At 33.0% G+C, this 21,999-nt stretch overlaps 1 protein-coding gene across 2 annotated transcripts in view; it reads right to left on the bottom strand.

Moving 5' to 3' along the window:
* ADGRB3 (adhesion G protein-coupled receptor B3) overlaps positions 1–21,999 on the bottom strand; it is a 783,011-nt gene that overhangs the window by 51,999 nt on the left and 709,013 nt on the right. For both annotated transcript variants that reach the window (XM_010371613.2, XM_010371622.2), the window contains 4 exons: positions 12,857–13,007; positions 10,043–10,112; positions 7,397–7,463; positions 4,978–5,063 (listed from right to left, as the gene is read on the bottom strand). In XM_010371613.2, coding sequence (XP_010369915.1) covers positions 4,978–5,063; positions 7,397–7,463; positions 10,043–10,112; positions 12,857–13,007 — 374 coding nt within the window. The remainder of the gene's footprint in view (positions 1–4,977; positions 5,064–7,396; positions 7,464–10,042; positions 10,113–12,856; positions 13,008–21,999) is intronic.

Below are 21,999 nucleotides of genomic sequence, written 5' to 3'. Positions count from 1 at the left end.
ATTAAAAATTCCAAACACCTTGGAATAATGCTCTGCAGTGTGCATAGTGCATTCCTATGTGGTGTCTATGGCTAAAATGATTACTTTGTAGGTTTTCATAAAGAATCTTATAGCAGAGTTGCATTACTATGTGTATAAGAAAAGTGGCAGAAGGGAGAAAGTTGTAAGATGCTCATAATTTAGAACCTCTGGATTATTTTAAATAAGGGTACTCACTTGTGAATAGTAATGATATGAGATAACAAATCTGAAAGTAATTAAGTAAGTAGATTGATCAGCAGATCCTGTGAGAAAAATCAAAGCTTTCAGACATGGGGGTGGGGGTGGGGAATATGACACTAAATCCCTCACTTTACTGATCCAGTCCAGGGCATATGTACTAGCCAAATGTGTCCAAACGTTTCAAAATAATATGTATCCATTAGTCTGTCCAGTTTCGTTTAGGAATGCCTTAATGGACATGCCGGTGTGTACATCCTAAAGGAGTACATAGACTAGTATTCTCCACAGTGGCTACGCATCAGCTGTCTATCTGGCCTCAACCACAAAGACTCTAATTTAATAGGACTTAGGCATCTGCCTTTTTTAAAGCTCCATAGATTATGCTGATGAACAAACAGGAACAAGTACCACTTCTCTAACTAAACATTTGAATTTCTTTAATCTTGTTAAATCTGATCAGATTAATATGAAAAAGGGATAGATTAGTTACATATTGTTTCCTTTATCACAGAAGATAGGCTGTATGGTGTTTATACTTCAAACACTGATGCAGTTGTCTTTCTTAATCTAAAAATATGTTGCCTCTAGGCTCTGAAACAAGATTGAAAGCCAAATATTACTAAAAAATAATTTTAAGTAAATGGTGTATTTTAGTTTTGAAAACTGTGATTTAATACAATCATAAGCCTGTCTGAAGATAAATTTTAAGCCATTATTTAAAATGCTTATTTGTCTTTATTTGAGATTTATTTGAGGCTAACTACAAGATCTATGCCTACTTCCCTTAGTCAGGGCTAACTGTTCAAAACTATGCTTGATGTTAACTGGTAGGACACCTTTGGCATTCTATTACTGGATGTGCATGAAGTAGAATAACGTTAAGTTACCTAGAGACATGCAATGTTTTTTCCTAGTTTATGTGACCACTATGGAAATTAATATAATATGAAAAACACATAGTCTAGATGCTAAATTGGTTGTTGCATTGAAAAATAAGATCTTGTTTCTTTATTATAGAAGACATTACGCATTTATAAAATTAAAAGTTCAAACAGTAGAAAAAAAAAAATTTGAGTTGTCCATACATTTAAATTTAACCAATATATCCACCAGGGCACCAGGGTAGGATCACATTATAGAAGCAAAGTCACATTAAATAGAAAAACTTTACACACATTTCTCTTCAGGTCGTTCTGTCTACTCCAGTTATTACTGTGGATCTTAAAATCTACAGGTTCTAGTTCCCTTCTCCATGTTATTTTTCTCTTTTGTTTAAAGAAAAAAAGTCTGACTGATTTATTGTTAATAACATAAAATATTCCCTGGAAAGGAAATGTGCCAGCCTCTCTTTAAAAAAAATCACATGAAATTTGTAAAGGGTACTAGTAACTCAGTTTCCTTAGTTTCAGGTAGGTAAGACAAAGAAGTTTAAGACAGTAGACAAGAAAGTTCCACTGCAGAAAAACAGAGAAACTTAAATTGTCTGCTGAAGCTGTTCTAAAAATATACATGCCATTTTTATCCTGATTTCATTCATTCTGATTATCATTTTATTTAAGATGTGTTGTATTTACAATAAATTTCTTGTTGGTAAACTAATGGGTACTAGGCTTAATACCTCAGTATGAAATAATCTGTACAACAAATCCCTGTGACACAAGTTTATCTAGGTAACAAGCCTGTACTTGTACTCCTGAACTTAAAATTTAAAAAGAAAAAAGAATTTCAGTAGAAAAAATATTAATCTAGTTTGGGTATTATAAAACTTGTTAAGCTATTGTATTATTTATTAAACATTCACTTATTAATTCCTTACAAATATTTATTGAGCACAAACTATATGGTTGGCTGTTTCTAATAACTGATTATAAAAAAGAAGAAAGGGAACAAAGAAACAGAAAAAATGGGAGAAGGAACATCTTGGTACAATATTTGGTTTTAAATAACAACCTAGTTGTAAAAGAAATGCTTGATATATGTGTATATTCAAATAAGCTGAAATGATTTTCACAATTAAGAGGACTGGTTGTCAAGTCAACCGATTAGCTTCCTGCTTAATGCTTCTTTAGTTAATTTTGATTATTTCTTCTTCACTGGGGACTGTTCTTCACTGTCCTCACTACTTTTCTGTGAACTAAAATTATTCAAACCTCTATAGCTTCCAAAAATTTCCTTCAATTGCACTTTGGAATGGAGTACCAATTTCAATCTATATTTGCTTAAGCTAAAATAGTACTTTATATTAGAAATACAGTTTGAAAATCTAAAGTAATTAATTTGTTAATAGTTCTTTTCTGCTTTGGACAGTAGCCAACATTCTGCTTTTATAACATAAGTTAACATTTCTGTTTCTCTAGCAGTGACCTTTGACCCAGAAAAATACCGATTCAGTTTTGCCAGTGAAACATATGTAACTTCGAAGAATATGTTTAGAATAACTTATTTGTTAATATGTAGATTGAAATGGATAATTTCTAAATTCATAATATGACACTATTGTCATTTCTTCTAAACCTATATGATCTCTTATAAAGAGCTATATGAATTAAACTGGGCTTTACACATAAAATAATTAAATAAGAAAAAATACTATGAATTTAATAAATCTTCAACATCATATTCATTTCAATGATCTTATCTCTTTTTTTGACCTTCATGTCATGGATGGTGGAATCATGGATTCTTGATTGATAGTTAGAGACCTTCCAAAACAACCTCATCTGTTCAGGTTGGCTTCTCAGAAGAGCAGTCCACTGTTGAGTGAATGCTTGCTATATGCTAGATTCTCTAATGTGTGCTTTATACACATTATATTTTCATATACTCTATGAGGCATGAGTTATTTTCCCCATTTAACAGATGAGGAGACTGAGCTGCAAAAAGTAACATGCCCAAAGGCACATAGACATAGCTAGTAAATTGCAGAGGTTTATCTTAACCACTAAAGTTCCCATTTTATTATTGAGGTTGTTTAAATTATGTAAGTTTATACTACTATTATGTAAGTTTATACTACTACTAGCAGCAGAACTGAGTTTCTATCCCAGTACTCAGTCTGATCAGTATATTCTTACATGATTAATCTGGACAGAAATAACTGAAGAAGCTTACTCCAATTCCCACCACATGTGGCATAATAACAAAAGTAATTGTGTGAAAATTTTGTGTTCAAATGATCTAGAGAGTTGTGTTTGTACTACGTTCAAGTCTACATATTTAAGGATGTTATAGAAACTCACCTGCTGTGAAAAAAATCTCTAAATGAGAGAAGTGACCTCCCCTCAGGAAGAAACTTTCAGTGATGTTTTTATTACACTATGGCAGTTCTAGTGTTTGAGATAAATGATATCAAATTTTTATATTAAAAGCCATTAAATTTAGTCTTTTGCTAGGGAAAAGAAATACTCAGATTATCTTATTATATAAATCATTACATAAGTTATAAGAACACAAAGGACTTAAAATTTTACAAGTAACTGATCAATTAGTGTGACTATTAAATAATACCATAAATTATGGAAGAAAAGAATATTACATGGGTAAGTTTTGAATGAGGGTACAGTTCAATGGAAAGGAGAAAGCTGGAAACTTTTTATAGGGAAGGTCACAAAGAAAAAAATCAAAGGCATTAATATTTCATTCAAGTGGCAACAAATTGATATGATAAAGGATGACATAACCTTAAAAAGCTACTAACAATCTAGATATGAGACATTACTGTCATTATATATATAAAATATAGATATATATAATATATAATACATTATATATATATATATACACACACACACATACATCTTTTTTTTTTTTTTTTTTTTTTTGAGACCCAGTCTCGCTCTGTCACCCAGGCTGGAGTGCAGTGGTGCGATCTCAGCTCTTTGCAAGCTCCACCTCCCTGGTTCCCGCCATTCTCCTGCCTCAACCTCCCGAGTAGCTGGGACTACAGGCAACCGTCACCACATCCCGCAAATTTTATGGCATTTTTAGTAGAGACTGAGTTTCACCATGGTCTAGATCTCCTGACCTCATGATCTGCCTGCCTCGGTCCCCCAAAGTGCTGGGATTACAGGTGTGAGCCACCGTGCCTGGCCAGATATATATGATAACATACAATAAGTCATCAGATATTTATATATTATAATAACAGTAAAATTAAGGGAGATGCTTTTCTAAGTTTTATAAGAGGTTAAAGTGTGAAAATTATGAATAACTCTTTTTAGCCAGTTAAATTAAAAATGTCATAAAGAATGAAAATATAAGACACACACAAATAGTGCTTGATAAGTGATTATTCCAAGTGAAGATTTTTTCCTGATATATAAAATTAGTCAAAGAAAATATAGTATTTTGCCCTGTTTAGGTTTGCTTGTTTTGATTCTGCTCTGTCACATACCAACACTGTGTTCAATCTACCTCCCGACCTTTGTGACCAAAACGAGGAAGGCTTTGAAAACCCTTACCTAACGACAACCATTGTAAGTCTAGCCTCAACGTTTAATGTTCTTATCTGACAAGCAGGCAATATGCACAAATACACTCCAAATTTCCTAATGGCCTGGTATAGTATTTTTAGATTTTTGGTCATATTACTTAAAAATAGCACATTGGAAACTTTTATATGGCAGAATCTACCGGACACACTAGTACATCAATAACAAAATTCAAGGCATAGTCAAATGCAGTCAGTGATGGTCTGAAATTGGAGTACAGGATTCACTGGTAAATAACCTTCAAAATCCACCAATTGCAGCTTACCCGGCTCTGTGTTTGAGCTTTTTATCTAGGATTCCATCTCTGGAAACAAGTTTATTAAATACCAAAATGCCAATCACCATGTTGACCTGTCAAACAGAAACAAAGTTGACCTTTCAATGATATTGAAGGGAATCAGGTCCCTGTTTCTCCTGAAAATCCTATTTTTATCAATTCATAACCACCGTATCAGTAGTAGTGGTATGAAGCACTCTCAAACATTTTATAAGTGCACAGAGGCATACGGAACAATTTAACAGTGGTGTGCTACTTTAAAGTTGTAAAGTACATTAAGTTCATTTAATTTCCATGCTTTGCAGTTAACACTGGGGAAATTAACCTTCAATTGCCTGACTTTTAAATGGTACCATACTATACCAATCTGGCATTCTTCTGTCTGAGTCAACCCTGAGTAAAATCATTTGGCTAAATGAGTTTTACCCTATGCCTGCGAGCCAGGAGATTCTGAATCGTAGAGCATGAGGCTAGGGTGAGCCCTGGCAGCAAAAGGTGCTGATGATTTGTCATTATTCCCAACACAGAGGACAGAATGCCTAAATTCCTCATGCTGTGTGGTTATTCTCTTCTGTGGAAGGGGAGCATTTTGATGTACCATGCTTTTCTAGGCAGAAAGGAAAGCCTATTCAATTCACCAGAATCTTTTTCACAGTGGACACTAGTGCTAATTTTTAAAATATGCTCTAGTGTACAGTTCTATCATTTTCTTTCTAAGACTTTCTTATTCTCACTTAAAAAGTCTTTTTGCATGACATGAAATGAAATCACACTTATTTTTCCTTTTTCAAGTAAAACTGTAAAAACTGCATAGATTTCTATTCATACCAGCTTACCATGAGCCCCCACAGTTCTCTAATCTACCAACACTTTCTGATCAGGGAATCCAGTCCAATAAGTAAATGAAAAATATGTTCTTCTTTTTGCCTTTCTTGCCTCTTTCCAATCTTGGTGTAACCCTGCCCTGCTGCCAATGAAGATGGTGAATATAAAGCGAAAATGTGTCCAGTTGCTAATGTAAGGAAGATGCAAAACATACCTATTAAGTATGGACCTAGGAAGAGTCACTCTTCATAGTTTCCTGACAAGACACCATTTAATCAAGAGAATACTTATTCATCTATGTAACTCTCATTATTTAAACTAAGAGAAAAAGTGTATTCTATGGATTCTAGTAATCTACAACTTAATCATAAGGGAATTTGTCACCCCTCCAAAGACCATACTTTGGTGTTTCAATTATATACATACTCTGTTTCTCCATTTTAGTGTTATATGGGCATTAATCTAGAAGCTTAGGGAAATAATTCAGTTGATTAAATAAAAATTCAATGCAGCAGACAAAAAGGTGTCTAATAGTTTTGATTTCCTTGTGCTCTAAGATTCTTGCTTTGATTTTATTTTTCTTGCAAATTATGGACAGTTTCTGCTCCCTGTTACAGCTTAGTGGAGGGAGAACAAGCTTAAAGGAAGAAAAAACTGACATCAGAATTAGTAACATGTCACTACGTTCCAATTTTTTGAATGAATCATTCAAGAAACCAAAGAGTAACTTTCCAATTAGAAATATAATTGTACAGCAATATGAATATTTGTATTTAATTTAGACTGTTTCTTTCCTCCCTTATTTTCTTTAAAGATGCACTGGGCAAGAAAAATTTGTAATCAATAAATCCAAACAGACAAAGAGAAAGGCAAATTGGAAGGAAATATTTCACATTACCATAGTTTAAAATTTTAAACAATTATTTTTTGGCTTCAAAAGAGAAATTTAAAATCCTTATCTATAACATATGGCAGTGATTCTTAAACAGGGATGATTTTGACCCCTAGGGACCATCGGAAAATGTCTGAAGATATTTTTGAGTGTTATGACTAGGGGGTACTACTGGTATGTAGTATGTAGGGAAGAAGGATGCTGCCGAACCTGCTAAAACACACAAAAAAGCCTCTGCAACAAACAAACATATGATCCAAAATGTCAGTATCACTGAGGTTTAGAATATATTTCCTTTAGATATTTGACAGGGACAACCTTAAAGAGATTTCCCTATTAATAACCATATGTATTATACAGAATACTGTAAAGGTGAGATTATGGTAAATGATGAGATTCTATACATTAAAGAGGAAGAATTCATTAACACTTACTCAAACTTCTTCACAAATCTGAAATTACTGTAAGAGAAATACCATACTCCCAGTTTAATAGTCTTCAGTATTCAAAATATGAATATTTTAGAATAATAAAAGACTGAATAACAATTGATATTCAATCAGAATAATAGTCCATTGAACTTTAAAATTTCTACACAAGAACTACATTATCAAAATTGCCACTCTGATTGAAAGAAATTAGTCTTTTTTTTTTCCTAAGAAAACAAAATAAGTTGATTTCGATGTTTACCAGGACAACAGCAGCTGCAGGTCCCACAAAAGCATAAAGTAGTCCTCCTTCAAGAGAGAGCCAGCAGCTGAAAATAACATTAGATAAGAACTAACAAAAATTAGTGACAAGTATGAGACCACTAAAGTGTGATACAAACAACTTAGACTATACATTTAGCCTTGGAATTTTGGCACATGTTAAAGATTTGTAATAAAAAAAATACATAGAAGATATAGAAAAAACTAGAATTATATCATTTCATGAGTAAGAAATACTATATATGTCTAACTGAAACAGTTTTATTATAAGGATTTACTTTCAGGCAGTTGAAACATTTTAGACAAATTACTGTTGCAGTGAGGTTTCTGTATTTACTTTCAATACAAAGGTGAGTATTATTTACATTTTATAAAATGCTGCTTTATATCCATTATGGATTTTTTCAAATGTACTTTAAAGCAAGAACAGTGTATTTTTTTTTTAGAGTTTTAGATGTGCCATTTACCTGCTCTTCCTTGAGGCCATTGAAATATTGGGAGAAATTGGTTTAAAAGCCATCATTGCAGGGAATGGGTAAGCTACATTTGCATGCTATTTTTCTTCTAATTTTACTTTTTCACCAGACTACTAAGAACATTCCCTAAAGATAAGCTTTTGAATAAAAATAAATGCAGCTGTGTTTGTTTCAATGACTAAATTCACCAAGAGATACAGGTTTGCATTGATAGAGACAAGATAATCGATTTGGGAAGAAACAGTTTCTCACAGCAGAGGGAAATGCAGAGGGAATGGGGCTGACACTGGGGGCTTTGCAGGGTGGCACATCTGCCCATGCAGAATCCAGGAAAGTAAAAATGAGGGAAGCGTTGAGGGCCTGCTGATGCAGAGTCATGACCACCATTTCATGCACCTGTTTTTTGACGTTTGACCCTTGCACTATTTCTTCTCAGTTTACAGAATCAGCATGCTGCCTTTAAAAGTAATAACAATGAACAGTAACTGCTCTGTATCTGTTCTAACAATAAACTGCTCTATATTAATTGTGATGGTGGTTACATGACTTACGTATTTCTCAAAACTCACAGAACTATACACTTCATAGGGTGAATGTTACTGTATGTAAATTATACCTTAAACACATTTACCTAGTAATTAATTATATATGTACACAAAGAAATACTATATTAGCATATATATACAAATATGTGTATGTATATTCAAAGTCTGCATTTAGTTATTGTTCCTCGACATAACAGCAGAAAGATAAAAATGTACTTTTCCATTTTAATATCTATTTTTAAATAATATACCTGGAGAAAACACCTTAGTCTCACAGAATACTTTAGATTGTGTCTCTAAGATTGCCACTAAATTCCCACTGTATGTTTCTGTAAACTAATCTCTGCCACTAAATTCCCACTGTAATTTTGTGTATACTAATCTTCAAACTGAGGTTTAGTATATCTTTCAAGATATACTAATAGAGATTCAGTATATCTTTTATTTTTTCCCTAGGAGTTTGCACTGTTATAAAAATTTATAGTTATAAAATAAATGCATTACTTATTGTATTGTATTGCACTTTAATTATGAACTCTTTGAAAGTAGGAACCATCATATATATAATCTTGCTTATTCCCATATTCCCAATACAGTGACTTTCCAAAAATAGATGTATACCAATAATTATGCTATTGTAAAAAGTAATAAATTAAGGTGATAGTGCTGTAGTAGCCAGTACTCTGCCATCTATGCTATCAGAATTTTTAAAAATAATATAGATTGCATAAAAATGCTCTGATGATACGAGCTTCTTAAACTTTTCAGAAGTTTCTTTAGGATAAACAGGTGAAATAATATCTCTCAGTATGTTTACAATTTGTACGAACCTACCAGAGGGCCTAATTAGCAGTGATTCCTACCTCAAACCCAAAATAATTAAACAGAACATCATGCTTTAAAACATATACTGTTAATAAGATGTGCATCTCTTTCCCCACTTCTTAATTGCCTCCTCAACTTGGAAGCAGATAAAATAAAACATGAAAGTGCATTGTTTAGATTTAAAATGTTAAATTTAAACTTTACCACAAATTCTCTCATAGAATTTATCAGCACTACCACTATAAAATAAGCTGATATCATATAACTTTTCTCCCTTTTAATTTCTTGCATAGTCCAAGTATTTTCTAATGTAAAATCCATTGGTTCCCTTGATCTATAATTGTTAGTATGCATTGCCCTAACATAGCAACAAAACTTGAACTAACATGACAAAACTTGGTTAATAACAATATACATTATCATTAATGGAATTAGAAGCTCATAGCAGCATCACATTCTAAAAAGTAAGTATGTCAAGACTTATCCAGTTCTCAATTTATTTGAGATTGGGCATGCACAATAACTACTGAAATATTTTAAAAGCCAAATATGCTGGTCTTATTAAGAAATGGGAAACTGAAACAAAGATTCTGAACAGTGCCACAACATTTACTTCTTAACTTTTGTAGATTTAAGCTACCTTGTTTTGTTCCTTACTAATGCAATTTCTACCATTGTTAATGATTCCATGACAAAATGCAAGCCATCAGCAGTGCCAACCAAGACTCTTCGATGATTTGTTAAATTATAAACATGATTTATCACTGTGGATGGACTTACTAGTGATCAGTGCCATATCCTTTTGTTCTGGTGAAGCCTACAGATGTGGCCACTACTAATGCTGGTAAACCTGCAAGAAAAGCAATGTCACACATTCATATTTAGCTATAACCACTATGCATACTGGCCTAAGAAAAGCCAGAGCAAACTCCAGATGCTTAAATCAGAGAAACTATCTTTGGATGAGTCACTTCACAAGGTATGTTTCTATTACAAAATTTCTTTCAAGTTTAAAAATATGAGAGAGGTAGCCGAGCTTTTAACTTACTGCACTTCTCTGTTGTTGCTAGGTTACCACCACATTTGACATGGGTTTAAATGGAAGTAATAACAGAGATTTAGTACATTTTTTAAGTTATTTTTTTCCCTAGGGGTTTACACTGTTATAAAAGAAATTTATAGTTATAAAATCAGAAAGGCAAAAACTGGATGTTCTGGTGTGATGTAATATCAGTGAAGTGGAACATTCCATTGGCCACATATTGATCCACATCAAGTTGTACTTATAATAAGACAGAAAAAAATATAAATCTTATCAGTTAATGCTTTCTTTATAATTTGCTTATAGTAACAAGAATGTAGAAACAGAGAGTTCAATTACCTACATACCTGTACCAATTCTGAGCTAGCATCTTCTTTAAGTTTACATTTATGGGAATTACACTTACCTCATTCAAGTTCAATGGAACCTCCCTGTGTTTTGGTAGAGTCTCTAATCTACACTGTTTAAAGATTTTTTTTTTTTAAGTTTTGGTTATGCCTTCTTTTCAGGAAGATCATGTTTGCCTTTTCTGGTTGAAAAATCCATCATCTAATTATCTTCTTGTATCTCCTCTGCCCATCTTCTTTCTTACTATCATTTCACATACTTGATGCTATTCTCTTTCTTCTGTGAGCCTTCTCTAGTGACATCACATTCCTTCATGATATTTAATGACAAGAACTATGGAAAACATCTCAGAGGGACACACCATAGTGTTAAACGAACACTGGTGACTATATATAGTTTCACATACATATATGTATATAAAATTATAAATATATAGTCCCTTCTTCATCCTTATCCTCCCTTTCCTCCTTCTGTTTCTCCTCTTCTTGTTCCTCCTCCTCCTCCTCTTCCTTCACGTAAGTCATTTGTTGATTTTTTTGATTGGACCAAGTTCATTAGGGAAAAAAATCCCTCATGGGTTATAACTGAAGAATTAATAGTATTTATTTCATACAATTTAGATTAAATTTTACTAGACTCATTATGTTGTACTTGTTCATAATGAAACACATACACCACTATTCTGCCAACCCATAAACTTTCTGATACTTTAGCACCATCAGTTTAGGTTTTTGCTACCTAGTTTAAATATTAGCTGTAAATCTGGAGATTGTTGGTGAACTCTCTCCTCAAAATCTTTAGTAATAATTTTAAACAAGGTAGTCACCAATTCTGAAAATCACCATGTTTTATTCTTCATCAAAAAATGTGTTCTTTCACCTGTATTCTGTATTTCTTAGAATAGTACTAATTTATGGCAAAAGTGTCCCTTGATTTAAATACTACTTCAACTTTAGAAGGCCTTTGTCATGAAATTTACACAAAAATTTGATGAAATTCTAAGTGGAACAAAGTCTTCAACTTTTGTGTTTGTGTGAGATGGGGTCTGCCACACAGGTTGGAGTGTCATGGTGTGATCTTGGCTCATTCCAACCTCCACTTCCCAGGCTCAGGCAATCCTCCCACCTTAGCCTCCTGATAGCTGGGAATACAGGTATGTGCCATCACTCCTGGCTAATTTTTTGCAATTTTGGTAGAGATGGGGTTTTGCAATGTTGCTCAGGCTAATCTCGAACTCCCGCACTCAGGCAGTCCACCTGCCTCGGCTTCCCAAAGTGCTAAGATTACAGGCATGAACCACCATGTCTGGCCTACTCTTCAAGTTCTTAACTGCTTTTCCATTTGTCTGTGGATAAAGTCTTAATATATTAATTAGACATAACAGACCTTGCTGAAACCTAATGAATAATATTTAAGTGTTCTTGATCATATTTTTTAGCCTAAATTATTCTGGAATTGTTATAAGTACACTTATTTGTAATTTCCCAGGTTCCTCTTAGCTTCCCATATGCCAGTCTTCTAATACGGTAGATATTATTATATATTTGGGCTTCTTCTAAAAGTAGCTTCTTAAATTAACCAGGCTATCAGTAGAATTGGCCCTATAATATAGATCTTTGAGATGTCCATGTCATGAGGCAATTTGAGAGAAACTTCTTAATAAGCACAAGTGAAAAATTAATTCTCAGTCTGTCAGCAATTCTGTTTCTACTTTTGAGGATCACGTTGGCTAGTTGTGAGGTTTCATTACTTCTCTAAATGGTGTTCTCCCTGTGAAATGAATTGCTTTATTCTTTAATTGCTTTGAGATTTCTTGAAATGAAGTCTTCTAAGTTTTCTTGGTGGGAGTACATGCCTAGTGAACCATCACACATTAGGCTTTGAAAATTTTAAGGTATTTTGCACTTTCAGAAAATATTAACAGAGAGCACTGTTTTTCTGTGTGTAGGTATCTCGGGTCTCATCTCGTACTATCTAGGCACTGTTGAATGTTAACTGACTAGCTAAACGAGCATTCAATACTTACTTCCTTTTAAAGTTCCAGATGACCAACGAATGTTCAAAATTGACCAGCTCATGTATTTTCACTTCCGTAGATTAAATTAGACACAGAGTAGCTTGTGTCTAATCACTCTTGACTACTTTATAATATGTGTTCAGAGTCATTTTGAGAAGAGCACGAAAGGGTATATCAATATGCTTACCCCATCCAAGGCACAAAAAGCGTTTTCTTATAAGCCGTGTCCTAATTTTTCCAGTTACAGCCATATATGATTGCCACGCCTCAGTCAAAACCCAACAGAATGAAGCCAGGAAGAAAAAGTGCAAAAATGCAGTGGTGGTTGTGCAGATACTCTGTGGAAACAAACAAACAAAAAGAATCACACTGAACCAGGGAGAGGGAAAATGATATGTTCTTCAGAGGACTGTTAATCCCTGATTCATTGCTTTTATTTCAAATACCTACTTCTCCTCAAGTGACAAGAGTAATTATTTACAGAAATTATAAACCCTGTGGTCTTTATGCTCTATACAGTATTTACAATCGAAAAAAATGTCTAATTCCATTTTCACACTTAATTTTTTATGAGAAGAACCCTGAATGTAAATTTGAACTCAAGGGAGATTAAAATTACTGTTTTACTTGAATTTTGACAAATATAATTAAGAAAATGCTCTTTTCTTTGGTTTAAATTACAGACATCTTGCATAATTATTTTGGCTACATTCTTTATTCTTCTCTTTTAACAGATAATCGTTCTTTGTTGTTATATCTGTGTTGATGTTAAAATTATATCTGTAAGAGTAACAGCCTTTCAAAAGAAAAAATTACTTTGCTCTTCTACATGCATGATATTCAAGGTGTAACAGCAAAGTACAAAATGAGTTTTAGCTAATAACATAGTACAAAAATAACATATGTATTTTAAAGTACTTAATACAATGCTTCTATACTCTTACTTTGCAATGTGTATCCTAATCAAATAATTTTGAAAAGCTAATCATGTCACCAGCAGTACAGAGCTAAGATTTTATAGATAGTTTTCTTCATGTAACTTAATTACCTTGAATATGCTGATCATTAGTTGTGACTCATCAGCAAAAGATCAGCAACTTCATTTTGGTAAAAGTTGCTGCTTATTTCACTGTTGGTATAATTTCTTTATAAATCTTGTTGAAATGCAAGTCTTTATAAACCAGAACCGGCAACAGGACTAATTTGTTCCTTTGTCAGTCATTCTCATTCTTACTGCTTTTAAAAATGGAAAATGGCAAAACGAACACAGTAGAACTTAAAAAATTGTAAAAAAAAAAAATTACAAAGAAATAAAACTATAACCCATATCTTCTCATCTCTATCACCATCCACTGCTAATGCAGAATATCTTACAAGAATTTTTTGACCCAAATTATTCATATGATTTGTTAATTTTGTTAAATTTCACTAGATGTTGACTTAGTTTGCCAGTTCTTCTAATCCTATAAAAAGAATCTCAGCATGTTTATCCACCAGGTTGTGTAAATGATCAGAGATAATGTTAAGAAGCTGAGTAGCACTGTGCTAGGTATACAGTAAGTGCCCGACCAAATATGACTATTATCATCATTATTATAAGCGGCAGTAAAACAAAATAATTTCTCAGCATGTGAATCCTTGTTTCATGGAGTACTTAAATCTATGTAGCACTTGTTTCTGCTTATAAAGATGATAAAATCATGGATTTCTTGAATACTTCCTCATACCTATACTCTAGTCTCAGGTATAATGCAGTAGCTTTAACCATTTGTAATTCCTCCTATTCTTGACACGTTAAGACTTTTATTTTTTTTCCAATTTACGGTTTAAATATCTTCAGGTTGACTAGTTCGCTTATTTTTTATCTATAGTCGCCAATCCATTTGAATTCCAAAGATAACTCTTCCACTTGCTATCCAAGGACTAGTTAACCTTTCTAAGTCACTAGTTACCATTTCATTTTCCTCCACCTGTTTGGTTCAACGCAATTGTATGTGCTAGCAAAGCTAGTCCATCTCTATTTTTAAACTGTCAATAAAGAGTTACATCAAACTGTAAATACGTTGCAATGTTAGACCCTAAGTGTTGGTGTACTGAAATTTTATAAGAAATAATGAAGTGTTCAATGTCTGAGGACAGAGATTTTAACATTTTCTTTCTGTATATTGTGTTCATTACTTTGCAACCCCCTGATATTCACTTTAATTCCAATACAAATTGAAGCACATGTAATTTTGAGCCACTGACATTTATTTCAATAATCACGTCTCTTTGAACAATAATATGGCCACAGACTACAGGGAAATGTATTGTAACTAAAGAAATAGGGCCTATTTCTTCAGACAATAGTATTCTACAATAGCTGGATAAATATTTAACCTTAAGTTGCTCAAAATACGGAGGTAAGCTATTTCAACTTAAGGAATGTGTACATGTGAACCAAAGAGGTTTAAGTCGCAAAGCTAACCATATATAAAGAGCATCGCAAAATCTATGATCTTGAAAAATAGAAAAAAAAGGAGCTACACTTCGCTTCATCATGTGAAGAATTAGTATAAAGTCAAACACTCCGATAACAAGCATATGAAAAATGTTCAACATCACTGACCAGTAAGAGAAATGCAAATCAAAACCATAGTGAGTGAGATACCATCTCGTATCAGTCAGAATGGCTATTAGTAAAAAGTCAAAAAGTAACAAATACTGCTGAGGTTGTGGATAAAAGGAAAGGTTTATATACTGTTGATGGGATTGTAAATTAGTTCAGCCATTGTGGAAGACAGTGTGGCAATTCCTCAGAGACCTAAAGACAGAAATATCATTTGACCCAGCAATCCCATTACTGGCTATATACCCAACAGAATATAAATTTTTCTGTTCTAAAGACACATTCAGGTATATGTTCATTGCAGTAGTATTCATAATAGCAAAGACACTGAATCAACCCAAATGCCCATCAATGGTAGACTGAATAAAGAAAATATGGTACATATACAACATGGAATACTATGCAGCCATAAATAAGAATGAGATTATGTCCTTTGCAGGAACATGGATGGAGCTGGAGGCCATTATTCTTAGCAAACTTAGGAACAGAAAACCAAATACTGCATGTTTTTACTTAAAAGTGGGAGCTAAATGATGAGAACACATGGACACACAGAGGAGAACAACAAACACTGGGGCCCATCAAAGGGTGGAGGGAGGCAGAAAGGAGATCAGGAAAAATAAGTAATGAGTATTGGCTTAATACCTAAGTGTAAATAATCTGTCCAACCAGACCCCATGACACTCATTTACCTGTGTAACAAACATCCACATGTACCCCTGAACTTAAAAGAAAATCAAACACTCCATACAAGGAAACACACACTGATTTTTCTACTGATATGTTATATCGGCTAAGTTGCAAATAGTCTTTACAATACAACTTTTATGAATAGCAATTTTCAAATGAACTTCATTATTTTCCACAAATGACACATCAGCTTCCATAAAAGAGGCCTTTTTACTGTTCAGGGCTCAGGATTGTTTGATCTCTTCTCCTACGTAACCCAAAGCCACATCAGTAAGCCCCCAGTGATCAACCATCCCTTAGATCCCCTCAGTACTAGGGTTTTTTCCATTACAAGCCTCAATCCCTGAATCTCCTTTTCCATAAAGAGGTTCGTATCTTGGCAACTGTTCAATTATCACTATCACTGGACTCACTATTGTGACTTTTGGTCCTACAGTTTTTCTTTATTCAAAAGTCTCCATGTGTTGACTTCCACTATGGCGAAGCCTCGCAGTTCACCTTTCCAAATGTGAGACTCATTAGCATCTCAAGTTCATCATTCAATTCTTCTGATTTTCCTGTCTTGCCAGACCCCAAACCGGTCTCATCAGTGTCACAGATGATGAATGTTATTGGCAAATATTTCAAAACTTGAAAACGGATTTAAGTTGTCAAACTGAGCACTGTTTTTACCTAACACTCTCAAGTACATCCTTCACACCAAATTCCCAAATTCCTAGACACAATAGAAGAGATTGCTTAAAATAACTGGAAAAAATAAGAAGAGTAAACTGCGATGGACTAGAGACTGTGAGAAATTCCTTGAAAGCAAAAGTATATAAAGAACAGATTGACGATGTGTACCATAGCCCAAAGCTAGGTATTGGGAGCAGGAATTAAGACACGGGAAGTAGAAAAGTCATGATGCATGGATGATACAGAAGTTCTGAAGTCTGTTTAAAAGTACTTCCAGAAGGCAGAAATCAGGAAAATCGGAGGAAAGGTAGCATTTAAAGAAATATTACAGAAAATTTTCTCCAAACTTTAAAAATTCTGACTGTAGGAGAGACTAAAGATCACACACACACACACACACACACACACACACACACGTGCACGCGCACATATATTTTGATGAAATCTGTGAAAATAGAGAATAAAGAGATAAATCTTAAAAGCTATCAGAGTAAAAAGAAAGATACTGACGAAGAAATCAGAATCAGATTGACGTCAGATTCTTTGCAAGCAACCCAGGGTACAAGAAGGCAGTAGAATGAGATTCTCAACATTCTAAGAGAAAATAACTTTGAAGACAGAATTCTACACCCAGCCAAGCCACTGTTCAAGAGAGAGGCATAAAGAAAGATATTTTTTAAACTGGAAGAAACTTTGAAGTTAATTACCTCAAGATCCTCTTTGAAAGAATTGCTAGACAATATAAACCACTAACAATAAGAAGTCCAAGAGGAGGGAATGAGATAAAAGGAGCGATAGACAGCAAAGAAAGTAGTAAGTCTCCACGTGTAACAAACCTGCACGTGTACTCCTGGAACTTAAAATAATATTTAAAAATAAATAAATAAGTAAATAGTTTTAAAAAGATAATAAGTCTAAATAAATGTTTATTTTACATAAATTTATATAATTTTAAAAATATAGCCATGTGGATATAAAATTGAAGATAATATCAGAAAGGGTTCCAAGATGAGAGTTGCAAGGGAACAGAGGAAAATAAAAGTATTCTAAACCTCTTTTTTGTTGTTCTCAGGGATGAGATACTGATTAATTCTAGATTATGGAAAAATTCACTTGAACATTTATGTTAACAATGTTTCAGTTACCACAAAAAATAACAACAATGCTTTTGTAAAATAGAAAAAATTGAACTATGAAAAATCTATCTGTTCAATTAAAGGTGAGCAAGAGGACAACAAACTAGAAAACATGAGAAATAGAAAAAAAAAGTAAGAAAATGAACATAATTCCAAACATTAAAAATCATAATCAATAGTAATACTTTGTATTTACTGGTTAAAAGTTAGAAACTTTCATATTGGATGAAAAAATCTAATTCCAGTAATGTAATTATGTGACATACTTCAAACCCAAAGACTGACACAGGAAGATAGAGAGCAAAGAGATGAAAAGAGCTAGCTTATGCAAATACTAACATGTTAAAACGAGATGTCACAATATTAATATTGGGAGAAAAATAAAAGAGATGAAGAGGGACTTTTCATACTAAAAAAATGAGCGAGGCACAAAGAAGACACAGAAGGAACACATCTTTATGAGAACAATAATAATTTCTCAAATTATATGAAGCAAAAACTGAGAAAACTGCAAGGATGAACTGTCAAACTAAAATTATAATGATGGACTTAACATACAGCTCTCAGAAAGTAACCAAAAATGGAGGAAAAACAATATTGATTATTATAATGTAATAAACACAAGTAGTTAACATTCTTTCTCTGTAATATTATACATAAAAACCAGAGCATATCTAGATTTCTGATATACAAATGGAACCTCTTAGGATAGAAAGTGAAATAAAATAAATTCAAGAAAGTTTATAATATACAGGACATTTTCACAGACCACAATTTAATAAAATCAGAAATCATAATTAAAATTCTGTACCTTTTGGAGGAAAAAGCTTTTAAATAATTAAAGAGAAACCAATATTCTAAATTATAAACTATTTATAACTGAATCACAATTACAGCAGCATATATATGAAAACGTGAAATTTTACTATGATAATAGAATATTTATAGCCTTAAATAGAAAACAAAAGAAAGATGAAAATTAATGGGCTACTTAAAGAAATCAGAGGAATAGATTTTAAAAAGATAAAATCGGAAATTAACAAAACAGAAAATTTAAAAAACAGTAAAATTCATCTATAAAGCCAAAGCTGACTCTAAAAGACCAATAAAGCAGCGAAACCTTGGCCACTGTGATGATATTTAAAGGTGAGAGAAAAAGCAAGATAAATAAGATTAGGAATTAAAATGGTTATATATATATTTGGTTATTATATATATGATTATATATATATATCCTTGACAAGCTACATAAAATGGACATTTTTCTAGCAAAACATAAATTATGAGAGATAAAACTAATAACAGATAAAGTGGAGTCATCATGGAAGAAATAGTCCTTCAAAAAAAGTAGAAATTCAGAAACATTTCAGTATCATTTTCCCTACACCAACAGACAAATTCTAACAAGCATAAGCAACATTCAAATTCACATTACCATTTCCAGGTCAAAGAGAAAGATTAGAAGTGTCCAGCTCATTTTATAAGGAGGCTAGCATGACATGGATATCGAAATGAGCAAGAAAGCTGTAAGCCACTTCCACTTACAAGCATAAATGTGAAATTACTAAATAAAAGATTATATCTGGAAATACAGTAAAAGGATAATAAATCAGTATCAAATCAGAGTGAGTCCGGTAATGCAGGGTGATTCAACACCAAAAATGACCTCCCCACAATTTATTACATTAATAGATTAAAGAAGAGAAATCATATGGTCACATTAATAAATGTGAAAGCATTTGATATAATTCAGAACCCAAATAATAATTTTTAAAAATGCGATTTGGAAATTATATATTGAAGTGAATAGTCTTAGTTAATAAAGATCATCTTTTGAAACCTTGTAGTGAAAATCATGTGTGATAGTAAAATACTAGATTAATGTCCATCAGTCATGAATAAAAGGAGGATGTCTACCATCACTTTTATTATTCTAAGTTGCACAAAAGTTTCTCACCAAAACAATACAAGAAAAAACAATAATAAAGATATACATTGTTGTCACTGCAGATAATATATCTACTTATTAGAAAATCCCGAAATAATCCATTTTTAAACTATTAGAAATAGTAAAAAGAATCAATGGGGTGATTGGATGCAAGATCAACATATAAAAATTTTATTTCCTATACACTGAGATCAATATACAAATCTAATTTTTCTATATTAGCAACAATGTTATTTGGAAAATGTAGTCCAAAATGTTTAATTAAACATTACCGATTTGTCTTTCTTCTACCTCCCAAACCACACTAAAATAATCAAGTTATTAAGTCACAAAGAAAAAATTATAGGCAGTAGACACCATGAACTCAAGGTGTTGACAAATTCAGAAGATTCTGAGGAAAGAAGGTTTAACTGACAAAGAGTGGTAGAGAAAGTTATACACTACCTGCTTATAGGGTGATGGGGCAGGGGGTGGGTAATAGAAATGTTGCTTGTAATAAAGCTTATTCACTCTGTGGACCTTCTGAATGTGGGGACCAGAAACAGAAGATGACACAGTTCTATATGGGGCTGAAAAAGAATGGTTGGTTGAAAAATCTACATAGAGAATAATTGAAACTTTGTGTTTCCTTCTCTAGTCAACACAGCTCGGCACTGTCACAAGGAAGATTAGTTTCCGGAGAAACTGAATGGGTTGGTTTCTGAAGTCAGATACCAATCTCACTAGTGGGTAGGTGTATTAAACCATAGGACCCTCCTCCTCTCCTCTCTCCTTCCCCTCTACTTTCAGAATGTCAGAGATTAATATTCTCCCTCAAAGGGAAAAAAAACTCTCATACAATGGTTCATCTTTGATGAACATACTGTGAAATCCACCTTTCAAAAGCCCACTCACCCACACAGAGGTATGGATCGCTTTTTAGGGTCTTGCTTATATATATGAATAAACAGCCAAGAATAATGAGACAATTTGAGAATCCTCCAACATAGAAAAAAGAGAAAAGTCCAGCAAACAAAGGACAAAGGGGTGAGCAGAGACAATAGGGTAAGAGCAAAATAAAAATTTCAAAAAAATGTAAGCCCTTCAAGGGCCGAGAAAGAAATTGCACATATAGAACAAAATTGTTAAGGGACAATTATCAGATAAATTCAAAGGTTCTATTCATAATAAAAACAAAAACTATAAAGTACCTTAGAATGAATTTTACTAAAATATGCATGAATTTTGTGTAGAAAATTATAACATTTAATTAAAGACAAAAGAAGGCATGAATAAATGAAAACTGTATTATATACATGAGTTAAGAGACAATATTATACAAATGTCAATCTCCCTCAAGTCAATAAATGTATTCAATGTAATTACCTTCAAATCCTAATTTTAAAAAAATTTTTGTTTGACAAGGCAATTCTAAATCATGGAAAAAATTAAATGCAAAAAATAGTACACAAAATTTAAAAAGAAGAAAGTGGGATAGAGGGACTTTCTAGTGATATAAAACAAAATAAAATGTGGTCAGATGATCACCAGCCCCATTTTACGTGTGAGGCATTGGAGAGACTAAGCAACTTGGCCAATGTCCCTTGGTTAAGAGTGGGAAGCAGGGGTTAAAATGTTGTCTCTGATCCCAGAACTTGAGACTTTCTTGACTACCTTTTACTGCCTTCTGAAAATATTTTGTGCTCATTCCATAGTCTAATCCTCACAGTCTTTTTCATCCTTCTCAAGCCCCAACTTTCCTCCTTACTGTGATATCAAACTGGCTTGTCTTCTACATAATTGATGAGGTGCAGATGAGGTGCAGACCATCTATATTATTGATATCTTCATCTTCACTAGTCCAACTACCTTGAAATTTCTCCCTAATTCCACCAACTCCCTTCTTCTCCAATGCAGGCCCCTCCCCTTTCAGGAGATAGTGTAATAGAGTCACGCAGTGTCGTTCTCTGGGTTCACATAATGCTTCATTTACAGGCTGTTATTTAAAATCTGTGACTCCCTTCCTCAACTATAAAGTGAGAATAATAATAGCACCTACCTCATAGGATTATTGTAAAGATTTGATACATAGTAACTACTATTTGGTGGGCTAAATTTTTAAACTGACATTATCTTCTAATGCACAGAGAGTAATAATTTTTATAAATAAATATGCATTTTAATCCACAATAAATATTATAATAAAACTTGATTCATTTGTATAAATACATACACCTATGTAACTGTAATCAAGATAAAAATTTAGAGCATCTCCATCCTGCCAGTCCCAAAGC

Source organism: Rhinopithecus roxellana, chromosome 4, assembly GCF_007565055.1.
Source record: "Rhinopithecus roxellana isolate Shanxi Qingling chromosome 4, ASM756505v1, whole genome shotgun sequence".
Classification (NCBI taxonomy): Eukaryota; Metazoa; Chordata; class Mammalia; order Primates; family Cercopithecidae; genus Rhinopithecus; species Rhinopithecus roxellana.
The sequence above is the reverse complement of the archived record's forward strand: the minus strand, read 5'-3'. Positions and strand labels throughout refer to the sequence as shown.